The sequence below is a fragment of the Podarcis cretensis genome (genome assembly GCF_951804945.1).
Source record: "Podarcis cretensis genome assembly, chromosome: 9".
Lineage (NCBI taxonomy): Eukaryota > Metazoa > Chordata > Lepidosauria > Squamata > Lacertidae > Podarcis > Podarcis cretensis.
In genome coordinates, this window is record NC_137178.1 from 22,613,017 (window position 1) to 22,635,394 (window position 22,378).

The 22,378-nt window shown below is 43.2% G+C and overlaps 2 protein-coding genes across 2 annotated transcripts in view; one reads left to right on the top strand and one right to left on the bottom strand.

Moving 5' to 3' along the window:
* The first annotated feature begins 5,381 nt into the window (after positions 1-5,381).
* Positions 5,382-22,378, top strand: part of NFKB1 (nuclear factor kappa B subunit 1) — a 73,577-nt gene continuing 56,580 nt past the window's right edge. The window contains exons 1-2 of the mRNA XM_079990200.1: positions 5,382-5,803; positions 22,138-22,190. Of these exons, the coding sequence (XP_079846326.1) occupies positions 22,146-22,190 (45 nt within the window). The 5' untranslated portion in view covers positions 5,382-5,803; positions 22,138-22,145. The remainder of the gene's footprint in view (positions 5,804-22,137; positions 22,191-22,378) is intronic.
* Positions 14,174-22,378, bottom strand: part of CENPE (centromere protein E) — a 299,890-nt gene continuing 291,685 nt past the window's right edge. The window contains exon 38 of the mRNA XM_079990180.1: positions 14,174-14,185. The gene's annotated coding sequence lies outside the window, so the exon portion shown is untranslated. The remainder of the gene's footprint in view (positions 14,186-22,378) is intronic.

The following is a 22,378-nucleotide window of genomic DNA, read 5'->3' on the forward strand; positions in this document are numbered from 1 at the left end:
ACTAGGGGAGGGAGAGGAGGAACACCTGCCCACTTTGGCAATACTTCCAGAAGTGTCTCCAGGTTGCAGCATTTTGCCCCTAGCTTAAATAATAAATAGGGGAAGGACCATAACTCGGTGGTAGAGCATCTGATTTACATGTGGAAGGTCCCAGGCTCAATTCCTAGCATCTCCAGACTAGGAATTCCCCCATCTTGGAGCTTGGAAATCTGTTGCCAGTCAGCATGGACAGTACTGAGCTACATGGATTAATGGTCTGATCCAGTTTCCTAAGTTCGTCTGTAAAGGGAGTCCTTAGGCACTCTTGCCAGGTCTATTGGCTTACCCAAAGAAACTGGTCTAATCATTTCGGCAGCCTGCCTCTTCGCCCGACCTCAGTTCTAGAACTACAGGATCATAGGTCTCAAAGGGACATCTAGCCTGACCCAAAACTTCACGTTCTTATGTGGGATCTGTAATCTGTTGATAGAAAGGCAATGTCTGGGTCACTGAAATATCTGGTTGTTCAGAGCTGTATTCCTGCAGTGCTTAAAAGGTAAAGGGACCCCTGACCATTAGGTCCAGTCGTGACCGACTCTGGGGTTGTGGTGCTCATCTTGCTTTATTGGCCGAGGGAGCCATGTGGCCAGCATGACTAAGCCACTTCTGGTGAACCAGAGCAGTGCATGGAAACGCTGTTTACCTTCCCTATTTATCTACTTGCACTTTGATATGCTTTCGAACTGCTAGGTTGGCAGGAGCAGGGACCAAGCAATGGGAGCTCACCCCGTTGTGGGGATTCAAACCGCTGACCTTCTGATCGGCAAGTCCTAGGCTCTGTGGTTTGCTGATGTTTCACCCAACTGAAGAGGCAAAGCAGTGCTATGCAGCATCACATGTGCTACTATGGGTGGTTTGGCTGACATGAAGAATTACCAATACATCTGCTTCCTTGGGGATTCAAGTGTTCTCCAACCTGAGCGGTGTACACACTTCATTTCCATAGATCTATGCTGAGTGTGACTTTGGCTGCATGCACACAATACCTTTAAAGCACATTATTTCCCTCAAAGAATTCCTAGGTTTAGAAAAGGCATTGGGAATTGTATCTCTCAGGAGTAAACCACAGAGCCCATAATTCTTGGGGTGGGGGGGGGGTGTTTTGAAGGTATAGTTGTGTACACAGTCCTGGTTTATGATGTTGTAATTAATGTACATCTTCTCTGAAAAGGAGACATGCTGATTTAACTGCATTGCATTTCAACCTCATTGTATTGTGTATTATTGTATTGTGCATGTGGCCAAAATACTATCATAAAAGCAGCCCACTGTGTGGCATCCTACTGATATATTTCAAAAGTTGCAAATGAATCAGTCATGACTCACAAACAGGGGGACCTTCGTGGGATAGTAGCAGTGAGGATGTGTGCATTACATGCTAAACTGCCTAAAACTTCTTCATCGTGGGCATCTAAACTCAGTGACCTGTGTAAATTTTTTTGCATAACTTCTATTGTTTTATATAATCTACATCTTTTGCTATTTTGCATGGCTTATTCTGGTTTTATTATAGACATGGGAAAGAGCCAGGGCCTTTGCAAAGCAATGAAGGACCACTCCCAACCACAGAAATCTTGCAGCACAATATTAATCATGCCTGCTCAGTTGAATGTCCCCTTGATTTCCAAGTAAGTATATTTAAGATTTCTGTTTTACAGTTACCTCTCTGTTTTTTTCCCTGTAATTGTTGCCTGCATATTTTCAACCACATCTTGACATCCTAGAGCAGTGTTTCCAAAACTAGGGCCTCCAGCTGTTTTTGGACTACAATTCCCATCATCCCCGACCACTGGTCTTGCTAGCTAGGGATGATGGGAGTTGTAGTCCAAAAACAGCTGGACACCCAAGTTTGGGAAACACTGAATTGGAGGCATGGGGTGGCGGCGGTGAGGCACTGCAAAATAGGGGCTCAAAAGGGGCCCTTTGCTGAGGGTTCCTCAACAGCTGGAGCCAGCGTAGAAAATCAATGCAGTCATTATTTTTATTGTCGAGCTGCTTAATACAGGCAAAGGTTTTCATACAGTCAAACTTTTGTACGGGAAGATGCTCTTTGCATTTCCTCTGTTAGGTGTGGGCGTATGAAAAGGCTTCCTTACGCAGAGGTCTTGTTCAAACGAAGGCCAACATTAATTGCACATTTTCAAGCACTCTAATGATCTCAGGGGCATCATTTCCTTCAGTCCACCCACTATTTAGTCTGGCAAGATTGAGGAAAAGTTTGCTGATGTCAGCACTCGCCAGTTGCTCTTCAGTCCCGCCTGCCCCTTTAATCAAAGTATTACTAGTGTTCCAATGCTAACTGCTTTTAGAAGAACTTGCCAGAAAAGCTGGGGAGGCTCTCTTCCAGACTTGTCAGCAGGGTGGTGGTGAAGAAAGTCACCATGACTCACACATTTATAATCATGGAAGAGAAGAAGCAAAGGAATATGGTAAGGTACTCCTGTCATGCCTATCAATCATGATCAAAGGTCACTGCTAAATCACATCTTTCTTTCATCCTCATTTGTTTGCACAAAGTTTGCAAGGTGGGTAGATCTTTGCTGGGCAGTTAAATGACAGAACTTGCAGCAAGTAATTGCTATTCCACATTTTCCACTCCTAATCTACACAACTATGAAAGGTACAAGAGTCTTGTCCTCTTTTTCATCTGGTCACCCTAGCTAGGAAGTACACTGGGTGGCTTTGGACCAGTATATTTTCTCCCTGGGAGGATGCTGCTGCTTGGCCCTGGGGAGGTGGAGGGTAGCTCTTAATTTAGCACAGCTGATTTGCTCTTCCTCAGTTTCTTTACCACCTTGATCCATTTCCAGCACTCACACTGCTGCACGTTTACCCCAGAGAGCAAGGGCCACTGATTTAAGCAGGGCTTACTTCTTAGTAAAGTGTGCACTGGAGCACAACCTCCAAGTTAGTGTCTTTTTGCTGGCACCTTGTCAGAGGTAAGGAAAGGCAAGTGAGTCAGAAGTCCCTGCCGTCGCGGTGGTGCTGTGGGTTAAACCACAGAGCCTAGGACTTGCGGATCAGAAGGTCACGGTTCGAATCCCCGTGATGGGGTGAGCTTCCATTGTTCGGTCCCTGCTCCTGCAAACCTAGCAGTTCGAAAGCACGTCAAAGTGCAAGTAGATAAATAGGTACCGCTTCGGCGGGAAGGTAAACGGCATTTTCGTGCACTGCTCTGGTTCTCCAGAAGCGGCTTAGTCATGCTAGCCACATGCTAGCTGTACACTGGCTCCCTCAGCCAATAAAGCGAGATGAGCGCCGCAACCCCAGAGTCGGTCATGACTGGACCTAATGGTCAGGGGTCCCTTTACCCGTGTATCCACTTTCCTGGCTGTAAGGCCCACTGAATCTGGAGATGGTGAGAGGGGGTACCAATAATTTCTTTGCCAAGAGTGCAAGGCAGAGGTGCCAACTTGAAAAAATGGGGGGGGGGGAGATAAGTCCCACCCTGCATGATTGATCACATGATGTGGAACACATACCCCATTTGAATGACAATGCCCATCAGCTTGGGGGGGGAGGAGGGGGCCCCCTCAAAAAAATTATAGGCGTGCTGAAGAACCCCTAGGAGTTGGCTCCTATAGTGCAAGGGGGCCTAGGTCCGTCTCTGGTCATGACTGTTAAAGTGGCATGAGAGTGCTTTAGATGTTTGTTGCAAATTTTGCCATATTTAAGCACTTGGGCCATGGGTGTAGCCAATGGGGGCAGGGGGGCAGCTACCCCCTCAAGTCAATAAAATCAATAAAAATTAGATAAATTTATTGTCATTGTCCGTATATACACAGTACACACAACAACGAAAATCAAACACCCAAGACCGGATTCACATACACATTTGCACGTATCTCCAACACTCTCACCCTATTCAGACATAATCTATTAAAACATACATAATCCAGAATATAACACAACCTATTAGAAGCATAGCATAACCTAAAACCTATCTCATTCCTTACTACTCACTGCTTGCTATTTCTTACAACTGGCCCTGAGATCATTGTTTAGTGCAATCAGAGCTCTTGGATAGAAACTATTCAGAAGGCGTGTGGTTCGTGTTTTCATTGTCCTGTATCTTCTGCCCGAAGGCAACAGTTCAAAGAGGTTGTGAGCAGGATGGGTGGGATCTCTCAGGATATTGTGTGACTTCTTCAAGCTGCGAGACGTGAAGATCTCATCCAGGGTTGGTAGTTGGAGCCCAATAACATTCTGGGCAATTTTAATTATTCTCTGTAAGGCTTTTTTATCCATTCCAGAGCTGCTCCCATACCACGATAATATACTATAGGTTAAGACACTCTCAATGGTACTATGATAATAGGACAGAAGTAGGTGCTGAGATAGATTCAATCCTCTGAGCATTCTCAGGAAATACAACCTCCCCTGCACCTTCCTCACAACCATATTAATATTTGCAGTCCATGAGAGGTCCTCAGAGATGTAAGTGCCCAGGTATTTAAAACTACCAACCCTCTCCACCTCCTCGCCATTTATGTGCAATGGTAAAAATACACTTTTCTTTCGCCTAAAATCAATTATGAGTTATTTGGTTTTTTTGGTGTTAATATATAACTATCTGAGGCTCTGCCCCCCTAACAAAGCCTGCCCCCACAACAAAAATCCAAACATACATCTGACCAGTGCTTTCTTTTTTCTTCTAAAAAAAATGTTTAGGGGTACTCTCATTTTCCTATTAATATTGAAATACTGCCCCCTCAATGAGGCCAAACTTAGATCCACAAAATGTTTAGGGGTATGCGTACCCCTGCACGCCCCCAGAAAAAAAGCACTGCATTGACCCTGCCTTATACATTTTTGCTAATTTACTGGGAGCTAAATACCAACGGTGCATCATTTTCATATAATTTTCTTTCAGCGTGTATCATGCTGTGAATTTAAAAGCCCAATTCCAGCTTCTGCCACCTGAAGTGGTCATCTTTGATCTGCCTAGTGATAAAACTGCCCCTTTCCCCAGCAGCTAGGATGCCTCTCTGAAAAGAAAACAAGCTAAAGAAGCGATAATAATAATAATAATAATAATAATAATAATAATAATAATAATAATAATAATAATAATAATGGCAGCGGGCTGTGCAGTTGCACATCTCAGGCGCCTCCCTCCCTCCCTGCCCTGCCCTCAACCCAGCCCTCCGGGTTGCTGCAAGCTCTCCACTTCTTCCCGCGCGCGCACGCGCACACACACACACACCCCTCCCTCGGGCGCCTGTTTCTTTTTCACCCGCACTACTCTCACGACGTCGGTGGGAATTTCCAGCTAGGAAGTGAGAGGGAGGCGGAGGGGCGGGCGGGCGGGCGCAGGAAGGGAGGCAGCGAGAAAGGCGGGAGTCAAGCCCGGGGGCGCGTGCAAAGTCTTGTCAGCGTGTGCGGGCGGGCGGGAGAGAGGAGAGGGGCGTGCGCGCTGCTGGAAGCCGACGAAAGAAAAAAAACACCACATCGCCAAAGGAGGGGAGGGAAAAAGCCTCGACCGTGACAGCAGCAGCAGCAGCGCAGGGCTTCCTTTTCCTCTGCTTTCCCCCTTCTCAGCCTCGCGGGCAGCGAAGTGACTACTTCTCCCTCCTCCTCGTCGACGACAACAGCAAGGAACCGCCAGGCTCCTTCGACCCCGCCGCGCTGGGGCGACATGGCGCTCTGGTGAAGCGGGACTCCTCTTGCTCGCCTCGGGTCTCTCTCCCTCAGAACTGCCGGCTCCTCCTCGCCTTTCCCCTCGCAGTGTGAGGCGACGTCGGCGTCCGGAATCCCGCTCGAGGTGAGCCCCGAGGGGAGGGGCGGGAAGGCGGGAAGCGGCTGCCGCGTTCCCACGGGACAACACGGCTGCTCGCTCGCTGCCGCGCGCGCGCGCGCTCTCTCTCGCTCTCCCCATTGCCACGCGGGAATGTTTAGGGATGCGGCAACCAGAGGGACGCAGGACGGGGAAGAGGGCGTCCAGTATGGCCCCTTCCAGGCGGTGGGAGCCCCGGGGCCAGATTTGAAAGGAGGAGGCTGCTGCTGGTGGGCAGAGGAGGTTTTCGAGGTGCTTCTGTGTGGACAGAAGGGCCTCGGTCCAGTATACCTGAAGGAGCGTCTCCACCCCCATTGTTCAGCCTGGACACTGAGGTCCCAGGCTGAGGCCTTCTGGCAGTCCCCTTGCTCCATGAGACCAAGTTACAGGGAACCAGGCAGAGGGCTTTTTCGGTAGTGGCACCCGCCCTGTGGAACGCCCTCCCACCAGATGTCAAAGACAAAAACAACTACCAGACTTTTAGAAGACATCTGAAGGCAGCCCTGTTTAGGGAAGCTTTTAATGTTTGATGGATTACAGTATTTTAATATTTTTTGGAAGCCGCCCAGAGTGGCTGGGGAAGCCCAGTCAGATGGGCAGGGTATAAATAATAAATTATTATTATTATTATTATTATTACAGATCAAGTGGCGCTAGTCTGTGGAAACTTGTGCCTCAGTAAACCCGCTTGTCCCTCAGGTGCCATAATAAGACTCTCCGTTTCCCTGCGGAGCGGCAGGGAGAGAGACGGCCTTTTTATTTTTATTCTGATTTCCAACAAGTCATCATGTGCAAGTGATTTAAGGGAGGAAGGAGGGGTGAGTCGATTCCAGTTTCCAGGTGTGGACATTTTCAGAGCTGGCCTGAAGCCCTTTGAGTTATGGGTTAGCTGGGGTGGACCCCTCTGGGGAATTACATTTGTAGAGGGGAGTTCTGCATTTTACACTTTTCTTCTTCTTCGTGCTGCTTGTACTCAACAGCTCTCTCTACTTCCTCATTCTTGGGCAAAGTGAACATAACACGCCGCCCCTCGTGCTCAGGGAAGCGGTGCTGGGACTCTGGGAGAGAGGTGCACATGGCAAGGCCTTCTCCCAACCCAGAGCTCGGAGTTGCCCCTTTTTCTTTTTGGGCAAGGCTTTCCTGTGCCTTTGGCACTGGTGTCAAGGCTGGTGTTCAACCGGGCAAGCCTCTTCCTCCCCCGCCCCTCATCACTTCCTCTTTGTCCCAAGAACAGTCTCACTTGCTAGCTACACAGCACAGCTGTTGCAGACGCAAGACCTCTGCTGCTGGGTCAGGAGAGCGAGGTGACAGCAGCAAAGGCATCTCTTTTACTGTGGACCTTAGGGGAGGGAACAGAACTGTGGAACATCTTCTTTGCATTTATTAACTTCACAAAAAGGTGCACGCTGCCTGATTGTCTCGAACAAACAGACCTCAAAGCAGGTTGCCAAAAAGATAAAACAAGAAGAAGAACCGCAACAATAATTTAAGACATTTGAAAAGTTGAAATAGCAAGAGATTGAAATTCGCGCCAGCTTTCTCAGCAGTTGGGTAGGCTAAACAAAAAAATGTTTCTTAGCAGAATGTTTTGTGTGCAGAAGGTACCATGTTCAATCGCAAGTGTTCCCAGGTAGGGTTTGGAGAGACCAATGTCTGAAATCAATGTCTGCCAGTCAGTGTGGGCAGCACTAATCTAGATGAGCCAATGGTCTGATTCATTAAAAGGCAGTTTCCAATGTTACCGTTGGGGCAGAAAGGAAAAGAAAAGGTGATTTCATACTGAAAAGATGGGGGGGCAATATACTCACCCCCTGCTGCCATTCTGGAATTTGTACAATATTTCAGTGAGTCTCTTTCATGCTATTGAAAGTGTGTTTTTGTGATGAAGCTGGTTTTCCCCACAGTTAAGTTTATAGTCACTCAGCAATGCCAGGGCTCAGCCTTGAATTGAGGTATACTCCTAAAATAAATAGATCTAAAGCATGTGCAGAGTGCATCCCTCCCTCCACTACTAGGTTATCTGTTTCACAGTAATCTGGGATCAGGGGGCAGGATTTTCCTGCTGAAAGTTGTGATTTCCATATTTCCTTTTTTCATTGTTATTTGTGCTCAGATATTAGGAACCTAAGAGAGCCTGTGTGGTATGGTGGTATTGTGTGTTGGCTTGGGGGACCAGGGTTCAAGTTTCCACTTGGCCATGAAGATCATTGGGTGACCTTGAGCCATTCACTGAATCTTGGGCTAACCTAACAGGGTTGTTGGGATGGAATGAGGGGGAGAAGAACCATGTATCTCACCATGTATCTCAGGCAGCCCTGTTCAGGGAAGTTTTTAACGTGTGATTTTACTGTATTTTTGGTTTTTATGGAAGCCGCCCAGAGTGGCTGGGAAGGCCCAGCCAGATGGGCGGGATATAAATAATAAATTATTATTATTATTATTATTATTATTATTATTATTACTTTAGCTCTTGCGAGAAAAAGATAGGATAAACATGCAATAAATTAAAACAGCCATAGGAAGGAATACAGGAAGCCACCTTATATTGTGTCAGTCTTTAACACTGTTCATTCCTGCAAGAGTTTCAGGGCAGACACCCTACTTCCATTGCCAATATGTTAATGCCCCATAGCTTTCTGCTGAAATTCTCTATTTCAGGTGTGCGTTTTTGTCCCGATTTTGTTTTCCCACTTTTGTTGCAAGCAAGAGTGTGCCTCCAGATGGCAATAATGTAGTGACACTGGAGAAACATTGCAGAACAACTAATACAGTGGAATGATGTGTGGTATAAACCCACCACTGACACACTATTATTGCATCAGTGACATATTGCAGAATGCATCTGCTAAAAATACCATTCTGGAGAGGCCACTGAGTTTGTTACCTTCCCCACTGCATCCTCTGCCATCCTCTATGTATGTTGCTTTTTCTTCACTTGGGTGTGTAATGTTTCTCAATGTTGATATGGTACAGTGGTGCCTCGCAAGGCAAAATTAATCCGTTCCGTGAGTCTCTTCGTCTTGCGGTTTTTTCATCTTGCGAAGCACAGCTATTAGCGGCTATTAGCGGCTTAGCGGCTATTAACGGCTTAGCGGCTTTAAGAAAAAGGAAACAAACTCGCAAGAACTCGCAAGACATTTTGTCTTGCGAAGCAAGCCCATAGGGAAATTCATCTTGCGGAACAACACAAAAAACCGAAAACTCTTTCGTCTTGCGCGTTTTTCGTCTTGCGAGGCATTTGTCTTGCGAGGTACCACTGTATCTCCCATATGTAAGGCTGAGTTCAGCTGCCCCTGTTTGCCCCCCACTTGCCACCCAGTGATCTGTTCTCAGACATATCTGAACGTGGAACAGTGGGAGGGGAGAAGGCAACAGTACCCACCAGGATATGAGCCTAGGATCTCTTTCAGCACCAAAGTTTTGCATTGGAATATGTTAATAAGATTTCTGCATGTGCAGAGTGCAGCTTATTAGGTGGAATGAAGAAGGTACCGTAAATTTCGCTCCATAACACGCAGATTTTTCCTCCTAGAAAGTAAGGGGAAATGTCTGTGCGTGTTATGGAGCGAATGCCTACAGATGGCGGGGGAATCTGCTGCAGTTGTGAGCAGTCCGTGGCTCGCTTTGAAACAGCAAAGCGGGTGTAAGCGGCTCCTGTCAGCGAGCCGAGCTGGGGAGGAGGGAGAGAAGCAGAGCGGGCTTGGCTGCTTTAAAACAACCCCGTCCTCTATGTTCCTCTCTCCTCCCCACTGAGCTGCTAAGTAGCAGCAAAGCTTTTCAGCCAGCCTAGCCGGGAGGAGGGAGAGAAGCAGAGCAGGGTTGGCTGCTTTAAAACAACCCCGTGCTCTCTGTCCCTGCCTGCAGTTTTTTGCTGTCCGATTTTGGATTAGCCACTGTAGGGGCTGTGTGTGTGTGTGCTTGAGCTATCGTTCTCCTCCTCCTGCTTCCCGTTCACTCTTCCTGCCCTCTCCCTCCGACTTTAGAATTGACACTCTGTGTGTCTGTGTGTGTGAGAGAGAGGGCTCCTTCTCCTCCTCCTGCTTCCCGTTCACTCTCCCTGCGCTCTCCCTCCGACTTTAGAATTGACACTCTGTGTGTCTCTCTGTGTGTGAGAGAGGGCTCCTTCTCCTTCTCTTGCTTCCCGTTCACTCCCCCAGCGCCCCTGCGACTTCCAGCGCCCTGTGACTTTAGGGCCAGTTCTCTCTCTGCGTGTGTGTGTGTTTTGACCTCACTGCGCTTGTTGGGGGAGAGTGTTGGTCGCAATTTTTATTGATTTGTCTCAGAGTGGTTACTATCATGGTTTCCTTGCCGGGGAGGAGGGAGAGACGCAGAGCCTGCTTGTTCTAAAGGAGCAAAGCCGGAGAGGAGCCTCTCTTGCATTATTAGCAGCATCCTTCTCCACACACCCCACGCGTGCTCCTTGTCCCTTGAGTTCTTTTCCTTCCCTCCCCACTTAAAACGTGGTTACAAAGCACGGATCCACATGGATCCTCAGGATTTTTGCACTAGGTCACCCCAAATTCACCATCAGATCACATAGCATATCCATGGCTACAGCCTGCACCAAAAAACACACGCACCCACTGTTTCATGGGGCCGCAATGGTGCAAAAACGTGGTTACAAAGCATGGATCCACATGGATCCTCAGGATTTTTGCATTGGGCTACCCCAAACTCACCGTCAGATCACATGTCTGTGGCCACAGCATGAACCACAAAAATCATACATCCACTGTTTCGTTTAGAATATTTTTTTCTTGTTTTCCTCCTCTAAAAACTACGTGTGTGTTATGGTCAGGTGCGTGTTATAGAGCGAAAAATACGGCATTTCTCTTCCAAGGCTATGATGGACTTGAGTCCCAACAACTTTCACATTAAGAATTAATCACTAGTGGGTAGGAGTGCTTGCAACGTGTGTTCGTAGAGCCAATGAAGCACCAATGGCTGATGTGTGTGTGATTTTCTGTGAAATGTAAACACAGGGAGTTGTTTGAGATCCTTTTGTTTTCAGTACCTAGACTGTGTGTTGCTTGATTGTTTTGGTTTAATTATTTCAGTTCCAATTTTAACTTGTGCCATTCATGCACAAATTGAAAACCAAGATGATGCAGGTGCAGGGGAAATAGATTTTACTATACACAGATTATTATTAGATTTCTAGACATTTTGTTGCGACTCACCACGGGAATGCTTTTGTCACAGAAAAGAAGAGCTGGACTTTGGGCTAGAGAAAGTGGGTTTTCTAAATGACTCACTTATGAACATGCAGGTTGAATTTCCTCAGAAATAAGCTGAATTTCTTCAGAATAAGGCCTTTTTCAAGGGAAGGGAGGGGATGTTAGGTTGTGACTCAGTAATTTTCTTAGGAAGAAAGGTGTATTACAGTGTAGCACTTTGCCCCATGAAAATTTGTTGCTTCTAATAGCAGGTTTGTTTGTTTTTTCATTATATGCAGACCTTATCAATGTAGCGAATTCTTCACTTTCCTTCCTCTTCAGCTGCTCCCTGCAGAATTGGCAAGATTGAGTTCTACAGGTGTTTTTAGCTGCCTTTCAGTAAAATCATATAATCATAGAATGCATAGCTGTCAACTTTTCCCTTTTCTTGCGAGGAATCCTATTCGGAATAAGGGAATTTCCCTTTAAAAAAGGGAAACATTGACAGCTATGATAGAATGGTAGAGTTGGAAAGGACCTTGAGGGTCATCTAGTCCAACCCCTTGCCATTCAGGAATCTCAACTAAAGCATCCATGTATTTTTCCTGAGTAAGGATGCTCAGTAAAAATAAACAACCCTAATTATTAGTGGCAGATTCTGTTAACTTTCACATGAAATGTTATGCAATTGTAGAATTTCCCCATTTCTGTTTGCTCACTATTAGCAGGCAGTATAATTTTGGTTAATAAAAGCCTTCTGTTGATACTTCTTAAATCTCTTCTAGAAGTAAGAAGCAGACTGCAAGGTTCAGTCTAGGGATGAGTGAATCAGTCAGTTTCTGGTTTCTTTCAGTTTCTCATTTTTCCAATGAAAATTCAGTATTTTTGTGTGAATTTATGTTTGTAGTTTTTATCTAATATGCACATTTTTTTGCAATCAATGTCCCATAATTTGTGTATGTTATTTTGATTAATATATGCATTCATATGAACCCTAGTTTGTGCATTTTTGTACTCATTACTTGGTTTGAGAACAGCACTGCAAAACGTGGAGCTGCATGATTTTCAAAGGATGGTTGTGTTTCAGTTTGCATATTATTTTAGAAAGTGCAGATTGGATAGGGTCACCTTTAAATGCAAAGTGAATTGAATTTCATCCCCATCCTGAGCTTCAGTCATCTACAAGCCAGATAAAAACCGTAGAATAAAGTGTTTGCTAACCTTAGACACAGATTATTGCTTTGCAGTGATGTGGTTTTTTAACAACACCTTTCTGCCCTTCCTAAAAAGAAACCCACAGCCTAATCCTAAAATGGATTTTCTTCTTTTTTAAAGCTGAAGAGTAAAACAAACAGTGTGGAGCTGTTACTGTTATGTGACGTAAGACTTGTGCCAAGATCTTAACTGCTTAACTCATTCTTCTACTTGGCATCTAGAGTATTTTGTTTTACAACCCTAATTTGCAGGAGCATATGGGATGGAGCTGTTTATAAAGGCCTCTTCACTCATTGTAGCATTCCACTCAGGAAATGGTACATAGTGCCCTGGGTACATTGCACTGCCATGATTTACCTTTACTGCATAAGCACAACGCCAGCTGGAGCATCCTGCCTTAGTTATGTATGAACAGTGAAATAAACAAGGTGCATTCATGGTTTATTATGGACACATTAGAACAGTGTTGCAAGGGTAAACCAAGGCACAACATCTTATTTTTTAAAAAAGCAGCCAGTAAGATACTTCTCTAAGTCTCACAAGCAAAGTATGAATGTGTGGCCTTCCTTAGTTTCTAGTCCTCAAGGCCTCGCCCTTCAATGTATTCTGCCTCCATACATTACTTATAATGGTTAATAGCCATTGATAGGCCTATCCTCTATGAATCTGTGTCATGCATTTTAAACGTGAGGGTGCATTGTACATACTAGGTGGTTTGTGGGGAAATAATGGGGCAACACAGATGCCTTCATGCCCTGTTTGCAGGTTTCCTTGGAACACCTAGCTGGCCACTGCTGATACTGGTATCTAGGTAGAAAATTCTCCTTATACCAAATACCCTTACGTGCTTATCAGCACTGTGGCTTCTGGAAGGTTGTATACATATCCAGTTAATATCCAGCCCCTGCAGTCAACATATCCAATGATCTTTTGCCTCTTCATTATGCAGTAACCCACCAAGTATGATGATGTTATACATACACCATGTTGTATCTGAACTTTTGTTTGTGCACATGTGCACTTTTTCTAGTCTAACACTGTGGTAGTAGATTTGACAAACATTTGATAAATTATCCATTTTAAGTGTAGGAGTTTAAGAAGCTACACATTGCCTCATGTGCAAAATACGATACTAATGGTTAGAAATAGGGCCAGCCTGCCCATGAGGTGGAGTGAAGCAGCCAACTTTGGGCAGTGGAATTCTTTGAGGGTCGTGTGGCTGTGGGGGCTGCAGCTGTTTTCAGCAAGATCTCATGGAGCTCGCAAAATATCTTGCGAAATCTCTGCAAGATCTCATGAGATCTTGCCAGAAGCTGCCACCACATGATCCCAGTAAGCACTGCTTGGGCAGGAGGGACAGCACTTTCCAGTTTTGCCTCTGGCAACAAAACAGGACAGGCCTCCCCCGTTATATGGTACATAGAGCTTTTGCCACTGTAAGCTCTAGGCTTTGCAATACTCTTTTCTCTATCCTCCTTTCAATAAGCCCAGCTTATTGAACATTCACAAAGTTTCCTGGGAGGTTCTATGAAGCCAGCAGTTTATTGAGCATTCATTTGGAACTGCTTGCAGGGAGGTTATATGAAGACATGCTGAGGAATCGCTATCCCACACTTTCCAGCACATTTCCCCATCACTTTCCTTGCTGCAAAAAGTACTGATTTTCTTTAAGCAGGTTTGTTGTGCAAGAGCCCAAATCCATATTAATTGTACAAACATGAATTTGCTGTCATGCATTCAATCCCATCTGTAAAAATATCAAGAAGTGCCCTGAGCACAGCATCTGTTGTAGGTGTTCCTTTGCAGAAGGATGGGATGAGCTTCATTGGATAGAGTATAGAATGTAGGTATTATAGACAGCTCCAAAACATACCTTTGCACTTCCAGTTCTGTATTAACAACATGCAGAGAAATAACAGGAGAGAAGCTCAAGAGTGCTTAATGCAACATGGGACTATAGACTTGTCCACATTTGAGCATTTTTTAGCTATTAATCAACCATTTCTCTATTCAAATTAGACTGGAGTAGTCCACACCCACACATACTTGAATTTGTATACTGAAGAGCAAGCTTGGGCTTTCCCATTCATTACAGGCATTTTCTTTTGTGTTTGTTCCTGCCTTCTAATTTGTTGCTTCTGTAATGCCAGTTAAGTACCAGCAGGGATGCATGCAGATAGCTGTGTGCTCATCTGCAGTGTGGAAAATAATAATACTGATTTGACCTTGTAGTGATTATTGAGGCAAGGATCAGTTTCACACATAATGCTAAACTATGGTTCATTTTGTTGAAATGTGGCTCCACCTCAGCAGACAAACTATGGCTTATTTCTGGGCAACAAACCACAATATGAAACCATGGTTTCTTCTTGGCTTATGACCCATGGGTTGTTTCAACTGTGGTATGGTGTTATATCTGAAACCAACAGCCTTGCTTAACCACAGTTTACTTGACCACCCCACCCCAGATGGTCACCAAGCTACAGAGACATGGGGTAAGAGCAGCTTAAAACAAGCCAAGATTTGGAGAAACAAAAAGTGGTATGTCAGTTCACTGGTGAGACAGCTCATGTTTTGCTGAACAAATAATCATGGTTGCATTCACAAATAATGTGAAATCACATCTGAAATGTGATATCACAAATGCTTATTATTTGGTTGTATTTGAAGAGGCATTAGCACGTTTATCCCTGCCATAACTTGTTTTGTTTTATTGACTCATAGATAAGTAACTGCCAGGAAAAAAGTATTGAGCTGAAGAACTAGTTATTGTCCCTTGAAAGCATTTTACCCCCTCCGTAGATAATCTTTTGCGGTATGCTTGGCACAATTATGGCCATTTCCCTTTAACCCAGCAAGAGCAATTCTGGGCAGAATTTGTTTAGCTTTAAGTGATTGGATAATCACTTCTTCTATACAGGCTGAGGTTTCTTTCATGGAACTGGGAATAATTCATTTTTCTTTTTGCATGGATTTTAATGTTTCGGCATTCTTTGGCTTAGGGAAGCCCGAGCAACTCTAAAACCACGTGATTCTCTTGGGAAGTTTTGCAAAACATGAAGTGAATGGTTTTGATTGAGAACTGGGTGCATAAAGTCTTCCCTTCCCTATGTTCTACGTGATTTTAGACTGCATTATTTTAATAAGAACATAGGAAGCTGCCTCGCTAGCAAGTCAGGCCACTCAGTATAGTTGACACCAGTTGACAGCAGCTCCCAGGGATTTCCGGCTTGAAGGAGTCTCTTCCAAACTTACCTGGAGATACCAGAGTTTGAACCTGACACCTTTTTCCATGCAAAGTATGTACTGTACCTCTGAGCTATGGCTTTCCCCCAATATTGTATGGGGATTCATTTTTGAAATGGGAGACTGCCTTCCCAATCTTACAACAGGTAAATTCTCAGGTGAACAAACTCAAGTTTCTCTTTCTATTATGTCCTCTTTGCATACATGCCTCATTTGCAAACAAAACTTCTTAAATGCAATTCCCAATTGCTGTGAGTGTTACACACCTTAGGGTTGTTTCTGTTTTAAGGGAGTGTTGAAATACTTTTATTAAAGATACAGTAATCTAAACGTCTTTCAGCTTTCAATTAGTGTTACATTTTATGACTTCCTTGATATACATTCTAATCTTTAAAGTTGCACAAAAAAGATACACTGAATCTCTCTCTTTTTTTTACTTGCTGTTCATGAGATATTAAGAAGTTGTTTCACCCAGTGTCTGCAACACTGTTTAAACTATGGTAGGTTATGCTTATATCAGCATTTTATCACACAACATGTATTACAGGCAATTAATATAATTTAGGAAGGATAGTTTCATAGTGATACCTACTCCCATTTCCTTTTCTTGCTCCATTAGATGGTGATATAACCATTATTTACACCCAGAAATTACTATATTAAGCAATTCCTGATTTCTTAATGGTCTTTCCAATTGCTTTTTGTACTTAATGTTTCAGTGCCGATATGTGTGCAGAAAAGCCACCTAGCAAATACTGCATTCCAGAAAGCACAGTCTCATAACAACTGTATATTGTTGTTGTTTTCTGCATGCAAACTGAATTACTGGATTTTCCCCACAGTTTTGTGACTGTGCTGTATGTAAGTTTAGACTGTGGTATTGGATGAAAAAGTCACCATCCTAATAGTGGGTAGTTCTAACCACTAAAAGCCTTTGAAGCTGTGCTCGTCATTCAGTGCCTTGTGTAATCTTAGGAGCTGGGAAGTGCAGGTGGCTGGATTTCAGCGTGCAGGATTTCCCCAGAACAAGTCTTTGGTGCTCTGCCTAATTCTCTTCCCAAATGACTAACAGAGCAGGAGGAGAATAAATTATGTAAATAAGCAAATATTTGCACAAAATGCTTTTATTTGCATCATCTGCATGGGTTTTTAAAATGAATACTATATGAGAAGTTTGCCCTTCTTATAACTGGCACTGTCTGATACACAGGCTGAAACAATTCCTGCAATGCTCCAGAACAGGCGTCCTCAACCTCGGCCCCCCAGATGTTTTTGGCCTACAACTCCCATGATCCCTAGCTAGTAGGACCAGTGGTCAGGGATGATGGGAATTGTAGTCTCAAAACATCTGGAGGGCTGAGGTTGAGGAAACCTGCTCCAGAATTTGCTTTTTCCGGAACAGAATTGGAGTTACCTCCATTCATAAGTTTTATTTCATTCCTCTCTCATTCTCTAACCCAGGCATTCAGGTGTAAAATTCCCCTCCGGGTTAGAGTTGCTATATTTCAAAAAGTAACAATACAGACACATAAGATGTGGTTTAAGCTATTTTTAAGAGAAATTGGCAAAAACGACCTTGCCAACATGGGTCGTCATACGTCCAGATTTTCCCAGACATTCTGCCAATTTTCTCCCAGAAACTGTTTCTGACTGCAGTATTCCAGATATGTCTGGAAAATTCCTGTTGTATGGCAAACCTACTCCAGGTGCACTTTTCATTGTAGGATTTACACAGATGTAGACCTATAGTGGAATTCTCATGAAGCATTTCTTGTAAACCATGTCCCCAATTTCAGCCATTTACAGTTTTCCTTCTTTGCAGAACAAACACCCAAGTATCCCAAGAAAGCCAACTGAATTTTATATGTGGGGTGCTGTTTTGTCCCAGCTAGTGAAATGTGCCAGAGTGTTTCTTTTTTCAAAACAACAACAACACAAAACTTAGCAATTGACAGAGGTTTAAGTGCCCAGACAGAGTTCATACTAAGATAAACCATAGGTTAGTGCAGGCATAGGCAAACTCGGCCCTCCAGATGTTTTGAGACTACAATTCCCATCATCCCTGACCACTGGTCCTGTTAGCTAGGGATGATGGGAGTTGTAGTCCCAAAACATCTGGAGGGCCGAGTTTGCCTATGCCTGGGTTAGTGTGACTGTGCTGGATCCTGATGAAAAGCAAAGTTGGTGCAAGTCTTTGATGGACTCAGCACTTTGTTGCAGGTGAACCAGGCCATTTTATAGCTTGGGGTGAAAAAAGATGCACAAACTCCTATACAGGGTTTTTTTTTTTACAAATCTTGTCTTGATCCGGTGGCCCAAAGGAGGGCTTGGAGTAGTTGGGTGCAGGTATACCAAAGGATGCCAAACATGCCAAAGCGATCAGTTGCAGTGCTTTATTAAAGAAGGTGTAGACATACAGCAAATCAGCCTGCCAATTCTCCTAACCTTTGCAGATGCAGGACGGACTCTGCAGCAAGGAGATGGCTTGCCCATGCCTAAGCAAATGTTTATGTGTTCTTTATACAGCAAAGCAGCACGTGTCATTTATCTGACTAGATGAGGGCATAGATGACAAATACCCAAACCTTACAGACAGTTCCCCTTTCTGGGCTCAGAACCCAGCACCCCAAGCCCCACAGATAAGGCAAGTGAGTATAAGCGTATATGAATTTATTACTACAACCACTACCAGTTAATTGTGGGGTTATCTTGACTAGCAAGATGGCATTAGCAAAGTTTCCAGAACAGTTCCTTTCGTTCAGCACAGGTCTGTAATAAATAAAAAGATTGCTCAACAAGAAATAAAACCAGTGTTACTTGTTTTTAGCATTAAAATATAATATTGAATCTCAGGGGTGAACCACCCATCTTTGTTCCAAATCTAGCCCTCTCTGGGCTAGAGGTTACAGTGAATGTCACATTGGGAATGAATAATACACATAGCGCTTAGTGAACATTTGTGCACTTTTGTAATCTGTTAGGCTTTCTGAACTTTGTCTCATATTTTTATTTGCTGTACTTGAACAAGAAAAGGGGCTAGGTCTAATATGCCAAATGTTGTTTTATAGATCCAGTATGGTCACGATAAAAGTCTGAGCACGATAGATTATCTTTTGCTGGACTTCCATTGTTTATCAACTACTTTAATGACTTAGTAACTGAATGTTTGTAAAGGAGCCAAATTACTAGACTTCAGATAGCTTAATTCTTGAGGTTTATGGGGCTGTATGTGAATTAGCGTTGGGAAATATGTCAGAATAGCCTTGGATCATTGGAGATCATATCCACTGGATAGGGAACCTCAGTATTGCACAGAAACTTGCAGGCCAGAACTTTAGGAGACTGCCTAAAGGTAATCAGCTATATTCAATGTCTTGCTATTCAGGGCTGGAGGAATGAAGAGCACTCAGGATTTCAGTATATTAACAAAGTTCTGAGAGAATAATAGAATAAGGGGTGGGGGGTGGGACAAAAGTTAGGACCATGCAGCCACTAGTCTCTCATAGATTATGCATAAAGTCTAGGCCACAGCTGTTCCACAGAGGGCAAGAGGTTTGCATGACGATACCTACAAGCACTGGATAATAAAGAGGCAAAGTACTTCATGCTACATTTGCCTTCTTCTGCTTCAGTCAGTTTCTAGAATAGTGTTGCACCAAAACTTTCTCCTGCTTCCCCCTCTCTGTGAGAAATGGAGAAAATAAAATATTTTTAAGAATTATCAAAAGCAAGAGAAAAATACAATTAAATAATCATGGGTCAGATGTAGGGTCATAGATGCGCTCACCTTACTTTTGAGGTGGCCATGGGGGTTTCTGTGAGTGTCCCATTTTTCATTCTACATATCATTTTGCCAGTGAACTATCTGCAGTCTTCCTGGGTGCTGACACTTCAAATTAAAAAAATCCAGGGCAAGGCATCATTTGGTAACTCCCCCTATTGGGTTTTTTCAGTCCAGGAAGAATGAGCAGCCAGGAAATCTACATTAATCCATGCAAGGATAACTCAAAACCCTGCACTGACCAAAATTCTAAATAAATTCTCAATTGCCTTGAGAATTTGGGGAGAACCAAGGAAGCTTCTTTCATAGATTAATGGTTTTCCCACAAGTAGCTGGAGGGTGGATTGCAGCGCAGTCCGAGTTTAGCACTTCTGAAATGATGAAAACTTGAATATGAAATGTAAAGAAATACATACTCAACAACCTTTTGATAGGTTTGCTTGTTTGCACTGTGAAATATCCTTATTTGAAAATATAAGGCTATTTTAGTCATTTAATCTGGTGCTGTGAATCATCGACAAATGCATGAAACTGCAGCTTGCATGCCTTTGTTGTTAGCTGGGGGGGATTTTCTTTGCATGTGATAACACTGTGGGAGTCCTGTTACTTTCCTCCTGGATATGAAGGAATTTTGCATATGCCCTGTGGAATATTAAAATTCTCCCTCAGCATTAGCCACCTAAACTGATTGTGGTAGCCTTAGGTTTGCAAAGCAGTTAGTGGTTTGGTTGAGGTAGTGGCCTGTGTTTTATGTTAACTATTGATTCAGGCTTCACACAGGTGTTTGTAATGTAATTGGGTTATAGCACCCACCCACACCTGGCAGGGCTCTAAAAACATGCCTACCTCAGAGTTTTATTGAATGCCAGAGGAGGAAGAAGTTTGATCCCTGTCTGCATTTAAGAGTACTGCTCACTGTTAATTCACTGTGCCCTGAGTACAGCCCAGAGATGAAATAAAAGTGAGTGGGTTTGCACAGTTAGTGGTATGCTGGATTGTGGTCTGGGTTTATTTGATAGACAAAGGTTGTGATACAGTTCGGCAAGGTTTAATCAGTATTATCAGCTCTGGTGGATTGGTGACAGGAAATATGAATCTGTGAGGGCATATTTATTTGTTTTTTAATGCTGTGTTGATTCTAAAGAATTGAAAATAAAATATTTTAAAAGAACCCTTCCCTTCTAACAAGAAGTGGTAACTTTTGGTAATATAAGTTCACCTTAAACTTTTACTAATGTTTGAGGTCAACCAGACACTATACTTTTAAAGCACATTTAAAGTGCATGGGTTCCCCAGAATGTTTGACATTGTAATTTGCTAAGGTTGCTGGGAATTGTAGCTCTGTGAGAGATAAACTACACTTCCTTTAAAAGCATGGTGTAGATGTGACCTTTTGCATCATTTTGTTTTGCATCAACCAATATAAATAAAACAATGCACAGGTCAGATATGTATGGTGCAAAGTTCAGTTATGTATTTCAGATCACATTTACCATAGCAAGCAAAAGTCTGTTTCTAAGTAGCTGTCATTGGAAAATCCAGTAACAGCCAAACCCTCCTTTTTCTGAGTCACATTTGATACATTCAAATATAGTTTCCTCATATCATACATGCTTAATAGAAGCTAAAAGGGCTGTGAGTTCCTCCTTCATCATCATCATCATTATCAAAAATGAGGTTCCAGTACTGATATATTGATAAAAGCACCATGGGTTCCAGCAGAAAATGCCTGACATGGCCATAAAAAAAGTACCAGTGAGTACTATCACACACAAAAGAAAGCCCCGAGTAAAGGGGGGGGGGGAGAGAGATTATTGGTAAATCTGTTTTGCAAAGGAGCTGCGAACCTTGCTTTACAGGTTTCTCTAGGCAATTGCCAATATAGTTAAGAGGAGGGTCCCCTTAGCTCATAAGTCATACGGGAAAGAGGAAGAAAATTTAGTGATGCTTTTGTTATACCTCAGCTAACTAGCTTGCATCATGCATTCCTGGTCAGCTGATATTTTGCTAAAAAGGGAATGTTGCTAGGGATGTATGAAACCTCTACCTCTCCAGTATTCCAACTACAGTAATGAAAGTTTGGGCGGGGAAGGGGAGGGCGGGAATAGGAGGAAGAATAAAGCTTCAAAATATGGTGGTTGATTATTTGTTTATTTAAAAGCATTTCTAAACCCCTGGATATTTTAAATCTCTGCACAAAAATAGAAACTTAAAACTAGTAAAGCACCCCCATAAATCTAGTAATAACAGGGTCCACTCTTATGGGACAGGGGGGGAAACATGCAAAACGATTTGTCTTTACAAGATGTCTGAACTAACTGATGAATGATGCTTCACATATGCCTACTAAATTACTGGTATTGGTGATCATACAAAAAACAAAGCTCTGCTTACCCTCACGTTGCCTTTTCTGAAGACAAGCAGCCCACCGTTTTTGTTTTTTAAAAAGTTGATCGTACAATGTCTTCAGACCTTTTTTAAGCAAAACAAACAAACCCCATTATATAAATAAATGTATTTTATTTATATAAATAAATGAACATTATGTAAATAAAATTATAAAACAGTTGAGCAGCATGAGTTCTGCAGGCATTAGGAGAATGACACCCCAGTTTCCAGCTTGCCAGATCGGTTGTGTGAATCACTTCGGAGCTGGTTTATTTAGAAACATTTCCAAAAAAAAAATTCAATCAACTTCATCCCTGATTATTATAACAATAAAGGACTGAACTTGATATAGAGATGTCATCCTTTCTAAAACTTTAAAAATAGTACAGTATAAAATAGTATCTGAAACATTTTGTATCTCAGATAGTCAGATTATTTTCCTTAGAGATTTTGGTTTGACTTTATTGGATGACTTTATGGACTCAGTAGCTGTTGTAACTATGCATTGACTTGCAATATATGGTTAATTGTTTCAGTTCTCGGAATGGCAGATGACAGTGCATATCTCTTGGGAGTTACGGACCCTCAGGTGAGCATTTTCTGTACCCTATGATTGTAACATGCTGCTGAAATGTGTGTAAAGCATTATGCGAAGTTGTGTTTCCTACTTAAAAAACTAAGGGATCTTTGAGCCTATAAAACAAATAGGAGTGGGGGGAGAACCCCACCTCATATTGAGGACTTCATCCCTGTCAGTTTCTGAATTCAATTCAAAGT